The sequence below is a fragment of the Aotus nancymaae genome, unplaced genomic scaffold (assembly GCF_030222135.1).
Source record: "Aotus nancymaae isolate 86718 unplaced genomic scaffold, 86718_ANA_hifiasm-v0.15.2.pri h1tg000006l, whole genome shotgun sequence".
In the NCBI taxonomy this organism is placed as follows: domain Eukaryota; kingdom Metazoa; phylum Chordata; class Mammalia; order Primates; family Aotidae; genus Aotus; species Aotus nancymaae.
Window position 1 is genome coordinate 80,951,216 of NW_026988417.1, and position 26,520 is coordinate 80,977,735.

Genomic DNA, 26,520 nt, shown 5'->3' on the forward strand with positions numbered 1-26,520 from the left:
TGGCAGTCACCTATAATCCCAGCTACTTGGGAGGCTGAGGCAAGAGAATTGCTTGAACCCAGGAGACGGAGGTTACGGTGAGCTGAGATTGCACCATTGCACTCCAGCCTGGCAACAGAGCAAGACTCTGTCTCAGAAAAAAAAAAAAAAAAAAAAAAAAAAGGCCAGCCATGCCAGTTACTCAGAAGGCTGAGGTAGGAAGACTGCATTAGCCCTGCAGGTCAAAGCTTCAATGAGCCATGATCACGTCTATGCACTCCAGCCTGGGCGACAAAGCAAACCCCTGTCTCAAAAAAAAAAAAAAAAGGAAAAAAAAAGGGAAATAGAAGAAATTAAGCCAGGCTGCTCTTTACTATAAGAATGCCTTCTGGCTCATGCCACTCCCCTGGTCCACTGAGGGCTAAGCATGGTCACATTCTTTGTCAATTTAATCTCCCCACTTCCAAGTTGCTGCTTAAACCCTAGTCCCTCAAACTTTTCTTGTGAAGGTCATCAGCATTTACTAAAATCAAAAGATACTTTTCAGTCTCTATATTACTTGCTCTCTGCAGCATTTGGATTTTCTGGCCATACCCAAATCTAGAAAAACTATTTTCTCTGGATACCAGGTCCCAAAGGCTCAGGATTTTCTTCCCCACCTCTGGCTGCTTTTTCTCAGTTAATATTGGTAACCTCTATACCTATTTTCAAAACATCATGTTGTACATGATCAATATATACAACTTTTATTCATCAATTTAAAAATACATTTTTAAAAGTACTGGTAATCCTTAGGATCCCATCCTTGGCCCCAATTCCAGATGTGATCAGTCTAACCAATAGCCCCTGCTGCTGGACAGCCCTGTTCCCAGAGCAAAGACCTACTCACATGAAGAGCTTCTTCTCTACCACAAAGAGTTCCACTGCTGACACGCTGCTGAAACACTGGTTGGTTGTCAGGAAGAAGAGAACCCCGGCTCTGCCATGAAAAGGGAACAGAAGCACCGCAGTCAACTCAGCATTCTTAGATAGATTTTCTACCCACAAAACTCTTTCCACCAATGATGGTGTACAAAGTTAGGCAGGAAAAAACGGGAAACTGTACCAGTTGAAACAGAGGGAAGCATGAACTCCATCAGGTCTCTCCCCTGGGACTACATATTAGAGCTCATTTTGAAATTCACAGTCTTGGATTGTTGTGAACTGAATTGCCTCTCCCCGCACCAAAATTCACATGTTGAAGCCCCACCCCACAATGTGATGGTATTTGAAGATGGGCCCTTTGGGAGGTAGTTAGGTTCAGATGAGGTCACAAGGGTGGGAGGTGGGGAGAGTGTAATGGAATAGCATCCTAATAGGAAGAGAAAGCAGAGCTCTTGCTCTGCCACATAAGGAACAGCAAGCAGGCAAGTCTGCAAGCCAGGAAGAGGTCCTCACCAGAACCCAGCAATGCTGGCATCCTGATCTCAGACTTTCAGACTAGAACTGAGAGAATTCTGTTGTTTAAGCCACTTGCTCTATGGCATTTTGGTATGGCAGCCAGATCAACACATCATTTTAACTAACAAAAATGCCAAGTACCATTCCTAATGTATGAACAGAGAAGTGGTAAGCTAAATATGATTTTAAAGTTGAACAAAGAATGTAAGACATGTGGAAACAAAATGAAAGACAGTGAAGGGAACCCTCAATCAACTCCTTACTATATGCATAATCTACATGCACCACACCACCATCAGCAGGGTCATGACATTATCCTCAACATGCTAAGACAGCCAGCCCTCTATGAGGTGTCCAGAGTGTTCAAAGGAAACCAACTGATGCTTACTGATTAAGAAAAATCTAATTTGTGTATTGTAATGCAAAGGAACACTATTAATGCGTATTTCTCAGTGAAGTAATCGAGATTTAAAAAGAAAAATGCTAAGTTAAACTACACTCTGATACAAATATGAATATTATGAAAGCATGCCAACATCCCTGAAACATCATAACAAAATGATATAATTGATAGTGAGAGTCTGGGTTGAAACTGAAAACGAGGTAAGTGACACATCATTTAATTGGCGTAAAAACAAGAGAACATTTTTTAAAACGTAAACCCGAGAGAACAACACAATTACATTAAAAGAAAGAGTCCATAGATACCTAAAGAACAAAGATCTAAGGGAACAGGCTAGGGTTTTTTTGTTTGTTTTATTTTATTTTCAGAGACAGAGTCACACTCTGTCACCCAGTCTTTAGTATGATCATAAACTGTGATCATAAACTCATTCACTGCAGCTGAGTTGAATTCCTGGGCTCAAGTGATCCTCCCACCTTGGCCTCCTAAAGGGCTGCAGTTACAAGTGTAAGGCACTGTGCCAGCCAGAACAGTTTTAAAAGTATTTATATAGTAATTGAAATGAATGAAAAATATCCAGGCCTGGTAGACATGCAGTCATCTAACTTTCTGTACACAAATAAACCTTCTATCAAGTTAAAAGCTAATTTTGGAACATGGAACATAGCAAAGATTCAGTGCAATTTGTTGTCTTCCATCTATCTAATGGTACAGCAATGTTCATAATGATTCTGAAAAAGTAGACAATGAAAAGATTCCTTCTAAATCCTAAGATGATTTATTTTAAATACAGTTTTTTCTTATTAAGGAAGTTAATTCATTCTAATTTTTTCAAGGTGGTAATCCACATCTGTCATGTCTACTTAATGGTCTGAATATGTTTTATTTTGATTTTTTAAAATTATAAATTGGTACATTATAGTTGTATATATTTGTTGGTTACCAAGTGATATGATTTATAAATCAAAGTGTGAAATAATTAAATCAAGCTAATTAACATATCCATTATCTCAAATATTTATTTTTTATGGTAAAAGTATTTTAAATTTTAGCAATTCTGAAGTTTGTGTTATTATTTACAGTGTTCACCACACTGCACAATGTATCTCCAAAGAAAAATCCTTATTTGTCCTGGGTAATTGAGGTTTCGTACCCTTTGACCACCATCTCTCCATTCCCCACACTCCTCCAGCTCCTGGCAACCACCACTCTACTGTCTCTTTCAGTTCCATTGTTCCAGATTCCACGTTAAGTGAGACTATGTGACATTTCTGTGCTTAGCTTTCTGTATTTGGCTTATTTCACTTGGCATAATATTCTCCAATTCCATCCATGTTATTACAAATGACAAAATTTCTTTCAGTTTCCATTGTGCATATATATCACATTTTCTTTAGCAAATCAGACACTTAGGCTGATTCTGTATCTTGGCTGTTGTGAACAATGCTGCTATAAATATGAGGGTGCAGAAATTTCTTCAACAAACAGATTTCACATCTTTAGGGTAAATACCTAGAAGTGAGATTACTGGATCTGAATACTATTTTTAAAGTCTATCTTTTCCCTTTATATACACTACTTTGTTTAGCTATCACCACAACTCTGTAAAGCAGTTATTCCAGAGGTAGCTATTAATTCAAAGATGCTCATAACTCTACATATGATTAAAACCCAGTTTCTCAGTTACACAGGTAAGAGAGTGCTTGCCTCTCTGGGAAAATTCATCCCCAAAGAAGAGAACTAAACCCCTGACCTCTGAGCAGTTTTAAATGATGAAGTACTAATATTCACCCCTGAACAAAACTTTGAGAACCTGCTTTCAGAGATGACACTGAAACACTTTTTCCTACTCAATAAATTATTAATCATCCCAGGAGGAATTAAACCATATACACAGGCCAGTTTAACATAGTCCAAATGCTTTTTTAAAAAATGATAGCAGGATCTGTGGGGGAAAGGGGGAGGAAGACCATCAGGAAAAATAGTTAACGCATGCTGGGCTAAACACCAAGGTGATAGATTGATATGTTTGGCAAACCATCACAGCACACTTTTACCTATGTAACAAACCTGCACATCCTGTAGAAGTACCCCACAACTTAAAGAAATGATAGCAAATATAAGCAAAAATACAAATTAGGAGCTCAGGAGTTCAAAGCTGCAGTGAGCTATGATTGCACTACTGCATACCAGCCTGGGCAATAGAGTGAGATTCTGTTTCAAAAACAAACAAATTAAATAAGATTAATGCCCGATTTCTCCAGAAAACATTGGAAGAAACACTTAAAGCTCTTCTTTATTTCTCTGGATTTTTCTACCAAGAGCTTTTTTTTTTTTTTTTTTTGAGATGGAGTTTCGCTCTTGTTACCCAGGCTGGAGTGCAATGGCGTGATCTCGGCTCACCGCAACCTCTACCTCGTGGGTTCAGGCAATTCTCCTGCCTCAGCCTCCTGAGTAGCTGGGATTACAGGCACGCACTACTGTGCCCAGCTAATTTTTTGTATTTTTAGTAGAGACGGGGTTTCACCATATTGACCAGGATGGTCTTGATCTCTTGACCTCATGATCCACCCGCCTCGGCCTCCCAAAGTGCTGGGATTACAGTCGTGAGCCACCGCGCCTGGCCCTACCAAGAGCTTTAATGGCCAGATTTCCAGTCCTCTTTAAAGTTCCAGTTGAGGACAGGTTACTCCGTGTCCTTTCCAAATGCTTCCTGCTGCACAATATAAAAGGCCCATAGCCTCTAGATCCTGTGATATAGTCTGTGCTGGGTTAAGAAAATGCCATCTACACGGGAAATAACCATCAATTACTAGCAAGTCTGGAAATAATCCAGATACCTCAGCCCTCAGGGAAAGTAAAAACATGAACAATGACATCACTCTGGTAAACTGCTGCTTAATAATAGTCTCCTTGTAGAGTCACACTATCTGATTCCATACAAAAGAATTTATTTTACTTGAGTGAAGAATCAACTTTTATGCTTATTCTTTCAAAAATAATCAGCCTTTTCCAGATATCAAAATAGACTGAATATAAGCATCTTCAACTTTCCTCAGTAGTAAAATGGGGATACCATCCACCTTCTCTAAAGCACTGGGAGGTAACCCGAGACTATGGACAGCAAGCCCAGAGCACAGTGTCTGGCACAAGTGTTCTCCATACATGAAATAACTAGAACTCTGAGGGCTGGACATTCCTGAGTGTTTACATTCAGCACACAACATAGCTTTACAAAGTCTCCTCATAGGCCGGGTGCAGTGGCTCATGTCTGTAATCCCAGCACTTTGGGAGGCCAAAGTGGTCAGATCACTTGAGGTCAGGAATTCGAGACCAGCCTGGCCAACATGGTGAAACTTGGTCTCTACCAAAAAATAAAAAAATTAGCCAGGCATGGTGGTGCATGCCTGTAGTCCCAGCTATTTGGGAGGGAGAGATGGGAGAATGGCTTGAACTGGGGAGGTGTAGGCTGCAGTGAGTTAAGATCGCACCACTTCGCTCCAGCCTGGGTGACAGAGTGAGACCCTGTCTCAAAATAATAATAATAATAGAAAAGGCTGGCTAGGTGCAGTAGTTCATGCCTATAATTCCAGCACTTTGGGAGACCAAGGCAGAAGGATGCTTGAGGCCAAGGGTGTGAGAACAGCCTGGGCAATAAAGCAAGACCTTATCTTTACTCTTTTTTTTTATTTGAGATGGAGTCTTGCTCTGTTGCCCAGGCTGGAGTGCAGTGGCATGATCTCAGCTCACTGCAATCTCTGCCTCCCAGGTTCAAGCAATTTTCTTGCTTCAGCCTCCCGAGTAGCTAGAACTACAGGCGCCTGCCACCATGCCCAGCTAATTTTTGTATTTTTAGTTTCACCACATTGGCCAGGCTGGCCTCAAACTCCTGAACTCAGGTGATCTACCCCTCTTGGCCTCCCAGAGTGTTGGGATTACAGGCATGAGCCACCACACCCAGCCAAGATAAGACCCTATCTTAAAAAATAAAATAAAAAGGTAAATTTCATTTTCTCTGTATTTTACCACTCCCTATATATGTATGTGTGAGTCCAAAACAGACAATTAACTCTTCCATTCAGCTTTGAATTTACTGACTTATCCTACACTCAATAAAAGAGGGTAGGAATTTAAGATAATTACTATATTTATTTTAAATTCAAATTCTTAATGGATTTTCATAAGCTTGAAGAAAGTAGTAGCATTTTCTTAAAATCAAGATCCAAATTTACTTACCTATTCTGGATTCCAGTAGAATCATTTTTTAGCCCAAAGTAAATGGCACCTATAACCAGTCCCAGTACGACTGTGACAATGATCTTTTCAAAAAGAAAAATGCAAATAAAAAAGAAAAGAGTTTTAATTAGAGGTAAAAACTTATACACACCATATATTATTATAATATATATGGTTACATAATCAGATCTCTCCATTAAGATAAACACTCAATGGCTTGGCCAATGTCCCTGGGAGAAAATAAAACAGTATACATTATTTAGACTGCTTCCTAAATTAAGTTATCTGTGGTTTGGGGAGAGTGCTAGGACACAAAGCACACGACTGGAAAGCTGGGGGCTTCCTCTCTTTGCAATACCCAGCAGCCAGTTGAGGATCTGCCTCAGGTTACTGGGCTTGTAATGACCACACCTCGTAGCAGAGCAATGCAAGTACACAGCAAAGCAAAGTCCAGGTGACTAAGAGTTTTGACCCTGAACTGAACTCTCGAACTTTGTGCCAATGAATATGCATCATTTTATGTTTCAAGAAATTAAAGTGAAAACAGGGTATCTTTACTCTTAACATTAAAAAGAAATAAAAATTTAAAAGCACACATTTAAAAAATTCTAACAATGAAATTCTGCACAATAAGGAAATAGGGGTGAAATGGAGCCTGCTCATCCAACCTCTAGGGAGTCCATGCCTGCACTGGAAAAGTGCATTGTCACTGTCACCAAAGCATTCAGCCACCTTTCTCTGTGCACACTCTGTGTGCTTCCACGGCCCATCTCCTGTCACTGCTTCCTCAACGCTTCAGCCAATGAGGCCTACAGCCAATGCTGCAGACCTAAGCTGCCAATTCTTTGCCATTCTCACCTGTCTTCACCATTCAATTTATATCTATGGCTCCTAAGAAGACTGGACAAACAACACTCTTGCTTCTAGGATAAAAGTTTTCCTAAGGACACTTCAATAAGCAAAGGGTTAAGAGTTGTTATAATTTATTTGAGGAAATCCTACTTATATTTACTCATGAGTTACATATTAAAAAACAAGAAATTTTTTTTCTTTCTGGGCTTGGTGGCTCATGCCTGTAATCCTAGCACTTTGGGAGGCTGAGGAGGGCAGATTGCTTGAGCCCAGGAGTTCAAGACCAGCCTGGGCAACATGGTGAGACTCTGTCTCTACTAAAAAAATTAATAAATAAATACACAAAATAAATTAGGTAGGCATGGTGGTATACACCTTGTAGTCCCAGCTACTCAGGAGGCTGAGGCACAAGAATCACTTGAACCCTAGAGGTGGAGGTCGCAGTGAACTGAGATTGCACTACTTCACTCCAGCCTGGGCAACAGAGCGAGACTCTGTCTCAAAAAATAAATTGATAAATAAATAAAAAATCAAAAAATAAGTAATGGTAATCTAAAAAAAAATCCCACCATATCTTGAAATCATTAAAGTTAAAAGAAAATCTCAATACTGCAACAGTCCAGTAGTATCAAGATTTAAAGTAACGGACACTTTTAGCATGAAGCAAACCAAACTATGAAAACAGAACCATGATCTGTGATAACTCATTTGTGAAGAACCTAGTCTGGAAAGAATATTACTTCAATGTTTCTACTTATGTCTTTTAAAATTCACTTAGAAATTCTGGGGGGAAATCCATTATGCTGGCGTATTTTCATTAATCTCACAATATAACAGATCAAGCTTCCAAAATAAGTGCAAATGACTTTATCAACATGCATGCATGTGTATACAAGAGTCTATATTTTCACATAGTAAAACTTTTAAGAATATTCAATTCAGTATTGTCTCTTTTTTTTTGAGACAGAGTCTCGCTCTGTCACCGAAGCTAGAGTGCAATGACGCGATCTCGGCTCATGGCAACCTACACCTCCCAGGTTCAAGCAATTCTCCTGCCTCAGCCTTCTGAGTGCTGGGATCACAGGCATGCACCACCATCCCTGGCTAATTTTTGCATTTTTAGTAGAGACGGGGTTTCACCATGCTAGCCAGGGTGGTCTCGAACTCCTGACCTCAGGTGATCCTCCCACCTTGGCCTTCCAAAGTACTGGGATTACATGAGCCACCATGCCAGGCTCAGACTTTTCAAACTAGACATTCCACACACTTTGTCAAGTTTGCTTTCAAACTTGTTATCTTATACTAACACTGAGTATTATGATTAAGATGTTTCCTAAAAATTTCAAAGTTCTAAAAGTGTTTTCAAAGTCAGCTTTCAAACACATTGGCAAAATCAATCTTGTAACCTTGGCAGGCTTTCATAAGGTGTGTCTGTGTTATTCTTTCTGGCATTAAAGAAAAGAAAACAAACAGGCAAACTAAACAATGCACAATGGAATGCACAGACCCCATCTACTTCCAAGTTGATCTGTTCAGGAAACCCTTGGCACATTAAGTGAACATGAAATCTTCTCACATAGATAATCTATTCATTGTAAGATTTTTCCAAATACAACCTTTGGAAGATGTACTATCAGAGGCCAAGTTTGAATCATGTAAAGAAATAACTAGTTAAAGTCAAAGTACAGCTGTAAAGCAACAGATACAAGATTTATCAGCAGAGAGCCATAAAACATTTTAACAACTCAATTTTCAAGAACTCAGAATTAAAACAACATACAAAATTATAAACCCTAAGTCAGTAATCATTAAGCTATAGCCCACAGGTCAAATAGGGCCAGCCACCTATCTTTATTCATCCATGAGCTAAGAATGATTTTTTACTTTATTTTTTATTATTTTTTTAGAGGCATTCTCACTCTGTCACTCAGACTGGAGTGCAGTGCTATAATCATAGTTCATTACAGCCTTAAACTTCTAGGTTCAAGCAATCCTCCCACCTCAACCTCCTGAGTAGCTAGTACTATAGACATGCACCACCACACCTAGCTCATTTTATTAATGGTTGAATAAAAAGTCAAGGAGAATGATAATTCTTGCAATATAAAATTTATATGAAGTTCAAATTTCAGTGCCCATGTATAACATTTTATTGGAATACTGCCATGTTTGCTTATTTACGTTATTAGCTATGGCTGCTTTCACACTAAAATGGCAGAGCTGACTACCTGAGACAAAGACACTTGGTCTGCAAAGCCTAAAATATTTACTACCTGGTCCTTTACAAAAAAGAAAGAAGTTTGCCTACTCCTGCCCTAAGTTAATATTCTAGTTTTTTACAATTCTAAACAAAACCTGTCCTGCTAAGCAGATGCTCAGGGAGATACAAGGTTCTATTCTTTTTTTTTTTTTTTTTTTTTTTGAGGCGGAGTTTCGCTCATTACCCAGGCTGGAGTGCAATGGCGCGATCACGGCTCACCGCAACCTCCACCTCCTGGGTTCAGGCAATTCTCCTGCCTCAGCCTCCTGAGTAGCTGGGATTACAGGCACGCGCCACCATGCCCAGCTAATTTTTTTTGTATTAGTAGAGACGGGGTTTCACCATGTTGACCAGGACGGTCTCGATCTCTTGACCTCGTGATCCACCCGTCTCGGCCTCCCAAAGTGCTGGGATTACAGGCTTGAGCCACCGCGCCCGGCCACAAGGTTCTATTCTTAATCTATGAGACTGCCACTGCTCTGAACATGGCTGGAATTCCTTTTGTGAAAGTGAGTTCACTGATGAGGCAGGGAAGCTAAACCTGCAGGCACTAGGCCAGGCGTTAGCATTGGAAGGAAGCCTAGTATCACAACATGCAGAATCTTAGTATGTGACAAATAGCTCTGTGTTCTAATTATGCCCTCTCCAGAATTACCATGTAGGTGATTTGGACAAGACATTTATAAACCACTTTTTGAAGCAAGATAATTCAAGTTATTTTCCAAGTAAGAAAAATCCAATGCATACATCACACTAAAAGAGCAATTTGTTACATCATTTCACTGTTGACAATAAGTAATCCAGGTTGATCCTACCAGACTGATTTCCAAATGATATCAAATCTACACTCAAATAATAAAATTTTACTCTTAAATGATATACAAAAGTGCCGATGTTCTCACAGAAACACCAAATTATAAGTACCAAAAACACCTGGGGCAATTAGCAGTATGGCTCAACTAGGGATACAAGCTGTTAGATATATTTATATATATACTTAAGTATGGAAATTACGATGCACAAGTTTAAACATCAGTAATATTTTATGAGAGCCAACAATGTGCCATTTTTTAGTACTCAACAGAAACTCAATATTGTTAACAAAAATAACAGCCCCAAAATAATGAGCTAAATTGATTTCTTTGAAGAATGGACCAATTAATTGGGAGTACTAATGTTTTGGGTGACAGAGGGGTTAAGAATAACAGAAAAGCCCAGGCATCGTGGCTCACACCTGTGATCTCAGCACTTCGGGAGGCCAAGGCAGGAGAATCGCATGAGCCCAGGAGTTCCAGACCAGCCTGGACAACATAGTGAGACCCTGTCTCTACAAAACATTTAAAAATCAGCCAGGTGTGTGGTGCATGCCTGTAGTCCCAGCTACTAACGAAGCTGAAGTGTGAAGACTGCTTGAGCCAACAGTTTGGGGATGCAGTGAGCTATGACTGCATCACGGCACTCCAACATGAGCAAGAGAATAAGACCCTGTCTCTAAAAAAAAATTTAAAGAAAAGAATAACAAAAACCATAAGGAGTAATAATCACCAACTACCACAGAGTCAACCAAGGAATAAAGAAACATTATCTCATTTTGATTAATGGAAAGTTAATCTTTTGTGAACTCAAATTTGATTACTACCTTTGTATCACCTTTTAAGGAAGGTCAAGGTCAATGATAAGGAATAGTACTTTGCACACAAGCTCTTCTCTTGGAGAGGCCGGCCCATGCTCTCTTCAGGTGTATTCAGTGACAGTAGGTGAAGGTTTCCCTGACCACCTGATTCCAACTGCAAATCAACCTTCTTCTCCTTACTTCTCTTTCTTCCTCCCCTTTCTCTGCCCCTTCTCTGCTTAAACTTTCCCCATAGTTCCTCTACTATCTAACATGCTATATATTCAATTTCTTCATTATTTATCATACCTGTCCTTATCAGAAAATTAGCTCCATTAGCAGGGTTTTATTTTTGCCCATTTTGTTCACTACTGTATTCACATCCCTAAAGTACAGCACATGTCCCACGAGAACATGTTGAATGAATCAGTGAACGAAAGTGAACAGCTACCAGAAAACCCCAAACACAGCTGATATTTCCTTCACTTTTTCCAAATAAAAATATTTTTCTACTAAGATTATTCATTACAGCTTGTCTAAATCAACAAAAATTCTGAGTTAGGTAGTCTAAGAAACCACTAAAAACAAGCTGGCCAGGTATGGTGGCTCACTCCTGTAATCCTAGCACTTTAGGAGACTGAGGCAGGAGAATAACTTGAGCCCACGAGTTCAAGACCAGCTGGGCAACAAGGTGAAACCCTGTCTCTACACAAAACACAAAAATTAGCTGGGCAAGGTGGGACATGCCTGTATTCCCAGCTATTCAGGAAACTGAGGTGGGAGGATGACTTGAGCCCAGGGAGGTCAGGGCTGCAGTGAGCTGAGTTCATGCCACTGCACTCCAGCCTGGGCAAAAGAGTGGGACTCTTGTTTCAAAAAAAAAGCAGCTTTCTAAAAGTAAAACTTGATCGTGCTTCATTGTTCTGCTGACTGTTTCTATATATTTGTTCTGCTGTTTCTAGTTATTTGTGAAGATAACAAATAACTGCAAGGGTGGGTTGAAGATAAGCATATCCTGAAGCAGATGATAACAGAATCATGTTGTTCCCATTTGACTATTTCAAAAGAATCTGCTGGTTACCTGAGCTATAGAGGCCTGGGGATTACCCAGCAAGTTTTTGAATGAACGCTTGGAAACCCATCTGAGTTGATGACAGAAGGAGGTGGTATAGGTGACCTCCTTGAAGACTGTGGTCTTCTTCTTCTTCTCACCCCTGGAGAGTTGATCTAATTCAGCTTTTGTCTCTTTGTAGAAGGAGGAGTTGACATAAATCTCGGCTAATTTTTCTATGAGTGGCTTATCCCGCTTGGAAGGCTCTATGATCTCCGTGGCTTTGCAATCAGTGGATAAAAAGGAAACATGAACAAGATAACAACTAATTTAGCCCATTTTTCTGTGACCTTTTCTTGGATTCTTCCCTAACACCTTCATTCTAAAGCTTTAGAAAGAAAAAATAGAAATAAAAAATTATTAGCTCTGTCATTAGAAAAGTATAATAGGCCAGGCACAGTGTCTCACTCCTGTAATCCCGGGATTTTGGAAGGCAGAGGCAGGAGGATCACGCAAGGCCAGGAATTCAAGACCAACCTGAGCAACGAAATGAGACTCTGTCTCTGTAAAAATAAATAAAGTAATAAATTAAAAATAAATTTAAAAAGAGAAAAAGAAAAAAAAGAACAGTGCACTAGCCTGTCTACTGCCACAGTTTTATCAATACAGCAAACCCACTGACGTTTTCCTATTTGACCTTAATTATTTTAAAATAGACTTCTTATCATATAGTTCTAATTCTAAATATAAAATTATGGTTGTGGCCAGGTGCAGTGGCTCACGCCTGTAATCCCAGTACTTTGGAAGACTGAGGAGGGAGGATCACTTGAAGTCAGGAGTTCAAGACCAGCCTGGCCAACATGGTGAAACCTCGTCTCTACTGAATATACAAAAATTAGCTGGGTGTGGTGGCACAGGCCTGTAATTCTAGTTACTCGGGAGGCTGAGGCAGGAGAATCACACTCCAGGAGGCAGAGGTTGCAGTGAGCTGAGATCGTGCCATTGCACTCCAGCCTGGGTGACAAGAGCTAGACTCTGTGTCAAAAAAGCAACAACAAAAAAATCTGGTCATTGCTTCCTACTATATGCAAATGTATACATTGCCAAGTTTCTTATTTTAAAAACACTATATAAACAATAAGTGTTTTTTAAAACTGTAACTCCTCTTAGAACTGACACCACCATATAAATTCTCATTTATAAATTAAATCAAAACACCAACAGCACTCACACACAACAAAATATTTGTGTTGACTGGTATCAGAAGACTGCATTAATAGAAATTCACAAAGCTGCATTTTAATTAGCCACCACATTGCTAAACTTCAGCCAATTCAATTAGACAAAAATCTGGGACTATAACAGACTCATATACCTTTGAAGTCTTCTTCTCTGTTTAATACCACAGCAGTGGAATCTCCATTAATGACATCCAAGAAGAAGTCTGCAGGGTTATTATAGGGCTCACAGTGATAACCTATGAAAGAAGGGAGCCCAAAAACACAAACTTGATGGTCTTGGAAAATAAAGAGGGCTCACTTTCAGAGGGTGAGGGAGGTGAGGCTAGAGAAGACAGAATCTAACGACTTCTCCCTAACTTTGTTTCTCTCTTCTCCCCACACCAATTTTACCCTTTCTTTTTATATATTCAATCACACAATTTTTTTTTTTTTTGAGACAGGGTCTCCCTCTGTCACCCAGGCTGGAGTGCGGTAGCACTATCTTGGCTCACTGCAACCTCTGCCTCCCGAGTTCAAGTGATTTTCCTGCCTCAGCCTCCCAAGTAGCTGGGATTACAAGCATACACTATCACGCCCAGCTAATTTTTGTATTTTTAGTAGAGACAGGGTTTCACCATGTTGGCTAGGCTGGTCTCGGACTCCTGGCCTCAAGTGATCCACTAGTCTTGGCCTTCCAAAGTGCCGGGATTACAAGCATGAGCCACTGTGCCTAGCATATCTCACAATATTTCAACAATTCTTTGTCTCCTGGCTAAAAGAAAAGAAAACACTCCAAGCCAACCTTGGATTTGCAGGACATTTTACATTAGTGCTTGGTCCTTATCTATCATAATTCATGAGACCTGAAATAGCTATCTGTATGCTCTGGTGCTTAACAGTACTTCCTCAAAAATCTAAATATGGGCCCAAGAAAAAAAATACCAAAAGCCCAGGTGTGTTCTGCTGTCAGAGTTCACCTAGGGAATGCCAGAATGATGGAATCCACATTAGCAATGATTGCTTCCCCACATACTAAATTCAGAGGTCCAGGGCCAGGTGCAGTAAAGTGGCTCACGCCTGTAATCCCAGCACTTCGGAAGGCCAAGGCCAGCAAATTGCTTGAGCCCAGGAGTTCGAGATCAGCCTGGCCAACATGGCAAAACCCTAACTCTACTAAAAACACAAAAATTAGCCAGGTGCATTGACTTGTGACTACAATCCCAGCTACTAGGGAGGCTGAGGCACAAGAATCACTTGAACCTGGGAGGTGGAGGTTGCAGTGAGCTGAGAAAACACCACTGCAAAAAAAAAAAAAGCAAGCACCACTGTATTTCAGCCTGGGCAACAGAGTGAGACCCTGTCTCAAAAGTAAATTAATTAGTTAATTAATTAATTCAGAAGTCCAAATTAACTGCTGTGCTGCTATAATTCCAAACAGAGAAAAAAATCCCCCAAGCAGTATTCTCAATAGAACATGGCCAGCACAGCACACCTGAACCAACCAGCTTCAGATGATGAGATCATCTGAACTCAGCATGACCTGAAGTCTGACTCTTAGTTCTTCCCCTTTATTAAAAACTAATTCAGAAACATGGCCAATGAATATCTAAAATTGTATTTAGAATCATTTATAATCATATCCAAATATCTCTAAAATGAAGCAGACTGCACAAGCCATTCAAAAAAATTGCACATTTCTATCTGAAGTTTTAAAAATCACACATTTCAATTTGAAATAAAAAGAACCATGCAGCCTAGAATTATTAGAAATTCTGGCCCATGCAAGTCAGATTTAGGACTAACCACTCTCTATTGACCAATAAGCCACCTCATACACACTCAAGGGCTAAAGCTGCAATCTATAGTTGCCAGAAAATTAAATAGTGCCTGCCAGGCATGGTGGCTCACACCTGTAATCTCAGCACTTGGGGAGGCCAGGGAAGATTGCTTTAGCTCAGGACTTTGAAACCAGCCTGGGCAACATGGCAAGACCCCGTCTCTAAAAAAATTAAAAAATTAGCTGGATATGGTGGTGTGTGTCTATAGTGCCAGGTGCTTGGGGGGCTGAGGTGGGAGGACGGCTTGAGCCCCAGGGGTTGAGGCTGCAGTGAGCCAAGATTGTGCCACTGTACTCCAGGCTGGGTGACAAAATGAGATCCTGTCTCAGAAAAGAAAAAAAAAAAAGCCTTAAAATATAAAATTAAGCAGCATCGGGCCGGGCACGGTGGCTCACGCCTGTAATCCCAGCACTTTGGGAGGCCGAGGCAGGTGGATCACGAGGTCAAGAGATCGAAACCATCCTGGTCAACATGGTGAAACCCTGTCTCTACTAAAAATACAAAAAATTAGCTAGGCATGGTGGTGCGTGCCTGTAATCCCAGCTACTCAGGAGGCTGAGGCGGGAGAATTGCCTGAACCCAGGAGGCGGAGGTTGCAGTGAGCCGAGATCGCGCCATTGCACTCCAGCCTGGGTAACGAGAGCGAAACTCCTTCTCAAAAAAAAAATAATAATAAGCAGCATCTCCATGGGTACTCATCAAGGCAGACCAACATTGTGTGCAAGGAGAAAAATTATAAGGCCTCATCTGTTATACAGTCAAGAAGACAATCATGGCCGGGCACGGTGGCTCACGCCTATAATCCCAACACTTTGGGAGGCCGAGGCGGGTGGATAATGAGGTCAAGAGATCGAGACCATCCTGGTCAACATGGTGAAATCCCGTTTCTACTAAAAATACAAAAAATTAGCTGGGCATGATGGCGCATGCCTGTAATCCCAGCTACTCGGGAGGCTGAGGCAGGAGAATTGCCTGAACCCAGGAGGCGGAGGTTGCGGTGAGCCGAGATCGCGCCATTGCACTCCAGCCTGGGTAACAAGAGTGAAACTCCGTCTCAAAAAAAAAAAAAAAAAAAAAAAAAAGAAGAAGACAATCATATTACGTCTTTCCAAATAATGTACAAGTGACAGAATAACTGGCTATAAGGCCAACATATTAATTACTGAGCTTTTAAGAAATGGTCACTATAAATAGGAAGCAGAATATAGACCCAGTAGAAATACTGATACACACCTGCGTGCACACTCAAATAAGACAAAAAAGAGACCTAAATAACAAGCTGGTGCTGCACAATGAAGAAAAATACTAGCGCCAGATGGAACAGGTACATTTTGAAGTGATAGATTCTCATGGTATGTCTACCCAAAGACCAACAGCACTCCTGCAGATCCCCTTTGCTCTCCTTCAGGATTCTATTAATGGAGGGTCTTACAGCGTGAAAGCGTCAACCATACCAGCTGATTCAAAGTATCCCAAGGCCTCCTGAGCAGGCCCATGGAACATAAGTCTTCCTGAGGCCAATAAGGTGAGGCTATCAAACAACTTGAAGATGGAATATCGAGGCTGATGAATGGAGAAGATGATTGTTCGTCCCTGCTTAGACATCCTAAGTTAAAAGTGAGACAATAATGCGTCATTAAATATCTGAAACTTGTACTTCTTGGTAATACATTCCTGCCTTTAGATTGTTTGCTCCAAGTTTAACTTGACTTTCTCTTACTAACTTTTCATCTCATATTATTTACCTATAGTTAGGAAACCTAAAGTCATTTTATTAAAACAGAATAGGAATTTTCAAAGTGTGTTGCATTGACAATCTAGAATCAACTAGAATGGTTATTAATAATGCAGTTTCCATGACAGTCTTCCCAGACATTGAATTAGAATCTCTGGGAATGGGTCTAGGAAGTCCATTTTTTTTTTTTTTAGCTACAGAGTCTCACTCTGTTGCCCAGGCTGAAGTGCAGTGGCACAACCTTGGCTCACTGCAACCTCTACCTCCTGAGTTCAAGCAATTCTCCTGCCTCAGCCTCCCAAGTAGCTGTGACTACAGGCAATGTGCCACCATGCCCAGCTAATTTTTTGTATTTTTAGTAGGGATGGGGTTTCACCACGTTGCCAGGATGGTCTCAATCTCCTGAAACCTTGTGATCTGCCCGCCTCAGCTTCCCAAAGTGCTAGGATTACAGGTGTGAGCCACCACACCCAGCCAGGAATCCACATTTTTAAGAAGCAACCCAGATAATCTGTAAGCATGTTCAAGTTTGAAAACTAATTATGGACTACATGTTAAAACAATGGTCATTTATCCCATTCTGACTTATCATTTAGGTCTTCTGGCTGTTTAGAAATTGGTTTCAACTCTTCTGCTCCAATATTGCAATTAACATTACTAAGTACTTACTATGTCTTTGAAAAATACTTTAGCAATAACTTCATTTCAATTTTCACAATATTGTTGCAAGGCAGTTCCACTATTATTATTACCCTCATTTTACAAATATGTCTTAAAGGATCAAGCAACTGGCCTAGGGATCACAGTTAGTAAGGGGCAAGGCTGGGATTTAATCTCTGGTCTAATTTCATGGCCAAACTAGTGCTGAAGTACCTTTTCACAGGAGTTATGACTTACAGGTTGATATGGTTTGGCTGTGTGCCCACCCAAATTCCATCTTCAATTGTAATACTTCCCACATGTCAAGGGTGGGGCCAGGTGGAGATAATTGAATTCTGGGGGCAGTTCCACATACTGTTTGCTGGTAGTGAAAAAGTCTCACTAAATCTGATAGTTTTATAAATGGGAGTTCCCCTGAACAAGCTCTCCTGCCTGCTGCCATGTACAACATGGCTTTGTTTCTTGTTTGCCTTCTACCATAATTGTGAGGTCTCCTCAGCCACGTGGAACTATGAGTCCATGAAACCTCTTTCCTTATAAATAACCCAGTGTCAGGTATGTCTTTATTAGCAGTGTGAGAATAGACTAAAACAGTAAATTGGCACTGCTGCTGTTAAGATACCCAAAAATCTGGAAGCCACTTTGAAACTGGGTAACAGGCAGAGGTTGGAACAGTTTGGAGGGCTCAAAAGAAGACAGGAATATGTGGGAAACTCTGGAACTTCCTAGAGACTTATTGAATGGCTTTAACCAAAATGTTGATAGTGATATGGACAATGAAATCCAGGTTGAGGTGGTCTCAGATGGAGATGAGGCACTTGTTGGGAACTGGAATAAAGGTGACTCTTGCTATGTTTTAGTAAAGATACTGGTGGCATTTTGCCCCTGCCCTAGAGATTTGTGGAACTAAGAACTTGAGAGAAATGATTTAGGGCATCTGGCAGAAGAAATTTCAAAGCAACAAAGCATTCAAGATGTGAGTTGTGTGCTGTTAAAAGTATTCAGTTTTATTCATTCACAAAGAAATGGTCTGAAATTGTAACTTATGTTTAAAAAGGAAGCAGAGCAAAAAAGGTTCAGAAAACTTGCAGCCTTATGATGCAATAAAAAAGAAAAACCCATTTTCTGAGGAGAAATTCAAGCCTGCTACAGAAATTTGCATAAGTAATAGGGAGCCAAATGTTAATCACCAAGACAATGGGGAAAATGTCTCCAAAGCATGACAGAGGTCTTCAAAGCAGCCCCTCCCATCACAGGCCCAGAGGCCTAGGAGTAAAAAATGGTTTCCTAGGCCAGTCTCGGGACTCGGTGCCCAACGCCCCAGCCACAGTTAAAGGGGACCAACAGAGAGTTCAGGCCATTGTTTCAGAGGGTGCAAGCCCCAAGCCTTGGTGGCTTCCATGTGGTATTAGGCCTGCCCTTCACGTAGATTTCAGAAGACGTATGGAAATGCCTGGATCTCCAGGCAGAAGTCTATTTCAGGTGTGGAGCCCTCATGGAGAATCTCTGCTAGGGCAGTGCAGACAGTAAATGTGGGGTGGGAACCCCCACACAGGGTCCCCAATGGGACACTGCCTAGTGGAGTGGTAAGAAGAGGGCCACCATCCTTCAGACCCCAGAATGGTAGATCCACCAAAGGCTTGTACTGTGCACCTGAAAAGGCCACAGACACTCAGTGACAGCCTGTGAAAGCAGCCAGGCAAGGGCCTGTACCCCACAAAGCCACAAGGCTGGAGCTGCCCAAGGCTCTGGGAGCCCACCTCTTGCATCAGCATGACTTGTATGCAAGATACGGAGTCAAAGGAGACAACTTCAGAGCTTTAAGATTTGACTGCCCCTTTGGATTTCTGACTTGCATGGGGCCTGTAGCCCCTTCATTCTGGCCAATTTCTCCCATTTGGTACAGGTGTATTTACCCAATGCCTGTACTCCTATTGTATCTAGGAAGTTATTAACTTGCTTTTAATTTTACAGGCTCAAAGTAGAAGGAACTTGCCTTGTTTCCGATGAGACTTTAGACTGTGAACTTTTGAGTTAATGCTGAAATGAGTTAAGACTTTGGGGGACTGTTGAGAAGGCATGATTGGTTTTGAAATGTGAGGACATGAGATTTGGGAGGGGCCAGGGGCTCAATGATATATATCCCCAACCAAATCTCACCTTGAATTGTAATAATATTTGTAATAATTATAATAACAATATACAAGTAGAAGAAAAAAAGGCCAAAACCACGGTTTAAAACAGTTACTATTCAAAATATTTTATGAGAAGAGTCACTTAAATTTCTTTTTTTTTTTTTTGAGATGGAGTCTTGCTCTGTCACCAGGCTGGAGTGCAGTGGCACAATATCGGCTCACTGCAATCTCCGCCTCCCAGGTTCAAGCGATTTTCCTGCCTCAGCCTCCTGAGTAGCTGGGACTACAGGCGTGAACCACCACACCCAGCTAATTTTTATATTTTTAGTAGAGACAGAGTTTTGCCATGTTGGCCAGGATGGTCTCAATCTCTTGACCTCGTGATCTACCCATCTTGGCCTCCCAAAGTGCTGGGATTACAGGCGTGAGCCACCACACCTGGCCTAGAAGAGTCACTTCAATTTTAACATTTTCTAAGAACCTACTGTACACTAGTAGTGTATACAAGGACATTCTGCCTCAAAGATCAGATCAGGCTATTAGATCAACAATTTCAGTACAATATGAAACAGGAGAAGCTAAGGATTCCTTGTAAGCAAAATAGGAGACTCACAACCCAGTCTGAAGATTATATAAGTAGAGTTAAAAAGGTCCAACAGGAGTAAGCTAAGAAGAAAAAAAAAGCACTCAAGGTGGAAGAATAAAATGAACAAAGTGTGAAACAAAAAAGGTCTACTCTGAAAACTACAACACATCCAGTGTTATAGAGAAGAAAGAGAGAAAAAATATGTGTGTGTGTGTGTGTGTGTGTGTGTGTGTGTGTGTGTGTTGGTGTTGAGTAAAGAAGCTAAAGAGGCAGTAGCAAAACAGGCCCAGCACCCCCATCCTCACCACGGCCATCCTGCCCTACACTCTTACCTGCTTTCATTTTCTTGATAACACTTTTCATTTGTTAACTGACTTTGCCTCCAACAGAAGAGGAAGAAATTGTTTTGATCTTTTCTGAATCCCCTGCACCAAGAAATACCTGGGATATAGTAGTGATGATATATTAACCAAGGAATAATATTCCCATAGCATTTACCTTTTCAGGAGCAAAAGGACAGCATTTGCTGTGCTCGAGTCTAAGCCGGTTGTGGGCTCATCCAAGAACAAGATGGAAGGATCAGTAATAAGCTCCATTCCAATACTAGTCCTTTTTCTTTCTCCTCCAGACACACCACGGATAAACTGAGTTCCAACCTAAATCACAAATACTATCATCGTCAATGATAACAAGCAGTCACTATAGTTTGGTGAGCTCCTAACATGTGCCAGTCCTGTAAGAAACACTTTATCTCATTAAGGTCATTTACTCTGAACAGCAAATAAGTGGATACCTGGAAGAGAAAGTAGATTTCTCTTTTATCAGATGAGTAAACTTAGGCTCAGGTCAGAGCTGGTCAGTAACTAAGCCTGATATAAAGCATCTGCTTGGGTGGGGCATTGCCTCACCTGGGAAGCACAAGGGGTGGGGGAACTCCCTTCCCTAACCAAGGGAAGCTGTGAGGGACCGTGCCATGACAAACAATGCATTCCGGCCCAGATACTATGCTTTCCCCATGGTCTTCACAACCTGCAGACCAGGAGATTCCCTCGGGTGCCTACACTACCAGGGCCCTGGGTTTCAACCATAAAACTGGGCAGCTGTTTGGGCAGACACCGAGCTAGCTGCAGCAGTATTTTTCATACCCCAGTGGCACCTGGAACATCAGTGAGACAGAACTGCTCACTCCCCTGGAAAGGGGGCTGAAGCCAGGGAACAAAGTGATTTAGCTTAGCTCAGAGGATCCCATTCCCATGGAGCCCAACAAGCTAAGATCCACTGGCTTGAAATTGTCTTTGCCAGCACAGCAGTCTGAAGTTGACCTGGGATGCTCAAGCTTGGTGGGGCAAGGGGTGTCCACCATGACTGAGGCTTGTGTAGGCAGTTTTTTCCTCACTGTGTAAAGCCACTAGGAAGTTCGAACTGGGCAGAGCCCATCACAGCTCAGCAAAGCTGCTATAGCCAGACTGCCTCTCTAGGTTCCTCCTCTCTGGGCAGGTCATCTCTGAAAGAAAGGCAGCTGCCCCAATCAGGAGCTTATAGATAAAACTCCCTTCTCCCTGGGACAAAGCACTTGGGGGAAGGGGTGGCTGGGAGCACAGCTTCAGCAGATTCAAACATTCCTGCCTGCTGGCTCTGAAGAGAGCAGTGGATCCCCCAGCACAATACTCAAGCTCTGATAGGGGACAGACTGCCTCCTCAAGTGGATCCCTGGCCACCGTGCCTCCTGACTGGGAGACGTCTCCCAGGAGGGGTCTACAGACACCTCATAGAGAGCTCTGGCTAGCATCTGGTGGGTGCCCATCTGGGACAAAGCTTCCAGAGGAAGAAACAGGCAGCAATCTTTGCTGTTCTGCAGCCTCTGCTGGTGATACCCAGACAAACAGGGTCTGGAGTGGACCTCCAACAAACTCCACAGACCTGCAGCAGAGGAGCCTGACTATTACAAGGAAAACTAACAAACAGAAAGGAATAGCATCAACATCAACAAAAAAGACGTCCACAGACAGAAACCCCATCCGAAGGTCACAAACATCAAAGACCAAAGGTAGATAAATCCACAAAGATGAGGAATAACCAGCATTAAAAGGCTAAAAATTCCAAAAACCAGAACTTCCCTTTTCCTCCTCCAAAGGATCACAACTCCTCCCCAGCAAGGGAACAAAACTGGAAGGAGAATGAGTTTGGCAAACTGACAGAAGTAGGCTTCAGAAGGTGGGTAATAACAAACTCCTCTGAACTAAACAAGCATGTTCTAACCCAACGCAAGGAAGCTAAGAACACTGAAAATCAGTTAGAGTAATTGCTAACTAGAATAACCAGTTTAGAGAAGAACATAAATAACCTAATGAAGGCGAAACACACAGCACGAGAACGTCGTGAAGCATATACAAGTATCAATAGTGAAACTGATCAAGCAAAAGAAAGAATATCAGATATTGAAGATCAACTTAATAAAATAAAGCATGAAGAGAAGATTAGAAGAAAAAGAATGAAAAGAAACAAACAAAGCCTCCAAGAAATATGGGACTATGTGAGAAGACTAAACCTATATTTGATTGGTGTACCTGAAAGTGATGAGGAAAATGGAACCAAGTTGGAAAACACTCTTCAGGATATTATCCAGGAGAATTCCCCCAACCTAGCAAGACAGGCCAATATTCAAATTCAGGAAATACAGAGAATACCACAAAGATACTCCTTGAGAAGAGCAACCCCAAGACATATAATCATCAGATTAGCCAAGGTTGAAATGAAGGAAAAAATGTTAAGGGCAGCCAGAGAGAAAAGTCAGGTTACTCACAAAGGAAAACCTACCAGACTAACAATGGATCTCTCTACAGAAAGCCTACAAGTCAGAAGAGAGTGGGGGCCAATATTCAACTTTCTCAAGGAAAAAAATTTAACCCAGAATTTCATATCCAGCCAAACTAGGTTTCATAAGAAAAGAAGAAATAAAATCCTTTATAGACAAGCAAATGCTGAGAGATTTTGTCACCACCAGGCCTGCCTTACAAGAGCTCTTGAAGGAAGCACTAAATATAAAAAGGAAAAATCAGTACCAGCCACTGCAAAAACATACCAAATTATAAAGACCATCAACACTATGAAGAAACCGCATCAACTAATGGGCAAAATAACCAGCTAGCATCATAATGACAGGATCAAATTCACACATAACAATATTAACCTTAAATGTAAATGGGCTAAATACCCCAATTAAAAGATACAGACTGGCAAATTGGATAGTCAAGACCCATAGGTATGCTGTATACAGGAGACCCATCTCACCTGCAAAGACACACATAGGCTCAAAATAAAGGGATAGAGGAATATTTACCAAGCAAAAGGAAAGAAAAAAAAAAAACAGGGGTTTCAATCCTAGTCTCTGATAAAACAGACTTTAAACCAACAAAGATCAAAAAACACAGACTTTAAATCAAAAAAGATCAAAAAAAGAAGGGCATTACATAATGGTAAAAAGATCAATGCAACAAGAAGAACTAACTATCCTAAATACACATGCACCCAATACAGGAGCACCCAGATTCATAAAACAAGTTCTTACAGACCTACAAGGAGACCTAGACTCCCACACAATAATAGTGGGACACTTTAAATCTCACTGTCAATATTAGACAGATCAAAGAGACAGAAAATTAACAAAGATATTCAGGACTTGAACTCAGCTCTAGACCAAGTGGATCTAATAGACATCTACAGAACTCTCCACCCCAAATCAACAGAATATACATTCTTCTCAGCACCACATCACACTTATTTTTAAATTGACCACATAATTGGAAGTAAAACACTTCTCAACAAATGCAAAATCATGATAATCATAACAGTCTCTCAGACCACAGTACAATCAAATTAGAATTCAGGATTAAGAAACTCACTTCAAAACCACACAGCTACATGGAAACTGAACAACATGCTCCTGAATGACTACCTGATAAATAATGAAATTAAGACTGAAATAAATAAGTTATTTGAAACCAATGAGAACAAAGACACAATGTACCAGAATCTCTGGGACATAGCTAAAGCAGTGTCTAGAGGGAAATTTATAGCACTACATGCCTACAGGAGAAAGCAGGAAAGATTTAAAATTGATACCCTAACATCACAATTAAAAGAACTAGAGAAGCAAGAGTAAACAAATTCAAAAGCTAGCAGAATACAAGAAATAACTAAGATCAGAGCAGAACTGAAGGTGACGGAGACATAAAAAACCCTTCAAAAAAATCAATGAATCCAGAAGCTGGTTTCTTGAAAAGATTAACAAAATTGATAGACCACTAACTAGAATAATGAATAAGAAAAGAGAGAATAATCAAATAGACACAATATAAAATGATAAAGGGGATATCACCACTGATCCCACAGAAATACAAAATCACCACTGATCCCACAGAAATACAAACTACCATCAGAGAATAGTGGTCATCAGAGATAGTGGTCTATTGATTTTGTTAATATATACACCTCTACACAAATAAACTAGAAAATATAGAAGAAATAGATAAATTCCTGGACATATACATCGTCCCAAGACTAAACCAAGAAGAAGTCAAATCCCTGAATAGACCAATAACAATTTCTGAAATGAAGGCAGTAATTAATAGCCTACCAACCAAAAAAAGCTCAGGACCAGATGGATTCACAGCCAAATTTTACCAGAGGTACAAAAAGGACCTGGTACCATTCCTTCTGAAACTATTCCGAACAACAACAAAAAAAGAGGGATGCCTCCCTAACTCATTGTATAAAGCCAGCATCATCCTGATACCAAAACCTGATACAGACATAACAAAAAAAGAAAATTTCAGGCCAATATCCCTGATGGATAATGATACAAAAATCCTCAATAAAATACTGGCAAATAGAATCCAGCAGCACATCAAAAAGCTTATCCACCATGATCAAGTTGGCTTCATCCCTGGGATGCAAGGCTGGTTCAACATATGCAAACCAATAAACATAATCCATCACATAAACAGAACCAAAGACAAAAACCATATGATTATCTCAATAGATACAGAAAAGGACTTCAATAAAATTCAACACCTTTTCAAGGTAAAAACTCTCAATAAACTAGGTATTGATGGAACAGATCTCAAAATAATAAGAGCTACTTTCAACAAACCGACAGCCAATATCACACTGAATGGGCAAAAGCTGGAAGCATTCCCTTTGAAAACTGGCACAAGACAAGGACGCCCCCTCTCACCACTCCTATTCAACATATTGGAAGTTCTGGCTGGGGCAATCTAGGTTATATGTTCCTTATGAGAATCTAATGCCTGATGATGTGCCACTGGTTTCCTATCACCCGCAAAGGGCGCCATCTAGTTGGAGGAAAACAAGCTCAGGGGGCTCCCACTGATTACATATTATGATGAGTTGTATAATTATTTCATTATATAGTACAATGAAATAATAATAGAAATAAAGTGTACAATAAATGTAATGCACTTGAATTATCCCAAAACCATCCCCCTACCCTGGTCCATGGAGAAACTGTCTTCCACTAAACTGGTCCCTGGTGCCAAAAAAGTTGGGGACTGCTGATAGAGAGCAAGAATCCTTGGACTCTCATCACTTATCAATCCCACAAATATACCTCAAAAGCAATGGAATAAAGTCCCTTGGAGGAAGAGTAGCTAAAAGAGAAAGAGAAAAAGAGGAAGAAGAAAAGTCAGTACGGATACAAAATGGGATGTGACATAAACCATGAGGTAGGGGAGGACCATAAGGAAAGGCCAGGTGAACACTTTCACATACAACACCACATTGCCTCTCTTCAGGTGGAGAATTCAACCACTGTGGAGATTTTTCTTCCAGGTTAATTTCTACATTCATATTACCTAACAAGCCGCTTTTCACACTGTTATGGAAAGCAACCACTTTTGACCATGCACATTATAAGGAACTTCTAAATCAGAGTCATTTTATCCACACAGGGGAGGTCCTATTTACGCTGGTCATGCTTTCAGTTTTTTCCACATTACCTTGGAATCTGCCACTTTATCCAGACCTAGCTCTTGAATGACTCTATTAATCCGTTCATTTTTTTCATGATTTGTCATAGTTGTTGGAAGCCGAAGAGCTGCTGAGAACTGTAAATTTTCTCTCACCGTCAGAGTGCCCATCACAACATCATCCTTAAGGCAAATAGCATTTTAATGAGACATAATGAGTCTTCTCTGAGACCATGACTGTTTAGCATATGTAACTTAATCCACAAAAATAACATAACAAAGGTAAAGTTCTAGTTAATAAACCTGCAATTCTACAAATGGCCGTAACTACATAGGAGTCTGCAAAGCCTGATAAAATCATTTTCACCCCTTATCTGCACACCCAAATAGAATGCAAGTAATTATATTAACTACCAGCAGACATTTCCAGACTGCTTCATACAAGGATTTGCCAAAATACCTTTCTAAGCTAGAGGAAAAAAAAGGTGAAGGAAAGGCAAAAAAAGGACAACAGTAGTATCTTTTA

General features: G+C 40.7%; 1 protein-coding gene across 5 annotated transcripts in view; it reads right to left on the bottom strand.

Moving 5' to 3' along the window:
* ABCG2 (ATP binding cassette subfamily G member 2 (JR blood group)) overlaps positions 1-26,520 on the bottom strand; it is a 121,999-nt gene that overhangs the window by 8,563 nt on the left and 86,916 nt on the right. For all 5 annotated transcript variants that reach the window (XM_021673252.2, XM_021673254.2, XM_021673253.2 and 2 more), the window contains exons 5-11: positions 26,025-26,177; positions 20,506-20,663; positions 16,346-16,497; positions 13,209-13,310; positions 11,864-12,114; positions 6,059-6,141; positions 869-958 (exon numbers count right to left, since the gene is read on the bottom strand). In XM_021673252.2, coding sequence (XP_021528927.2) covers positions 869-958; positions 6,059-6,141; positions 11,864-12,114; positions 13,209-13,310; positions 16,346-16,497; positions 20,506-20,663; positions 26,025-26,177 — 989 coding nt within the window. The remainder of the gene's footprint in view (positions 1-868; positions 959-6,058; positions 6,142-11,863; positions 12,115-13,208; positions 13,311-16,345; positions 16,498-20,505; positions 20,664-26,024; positions 26,178-26,520) is intronic.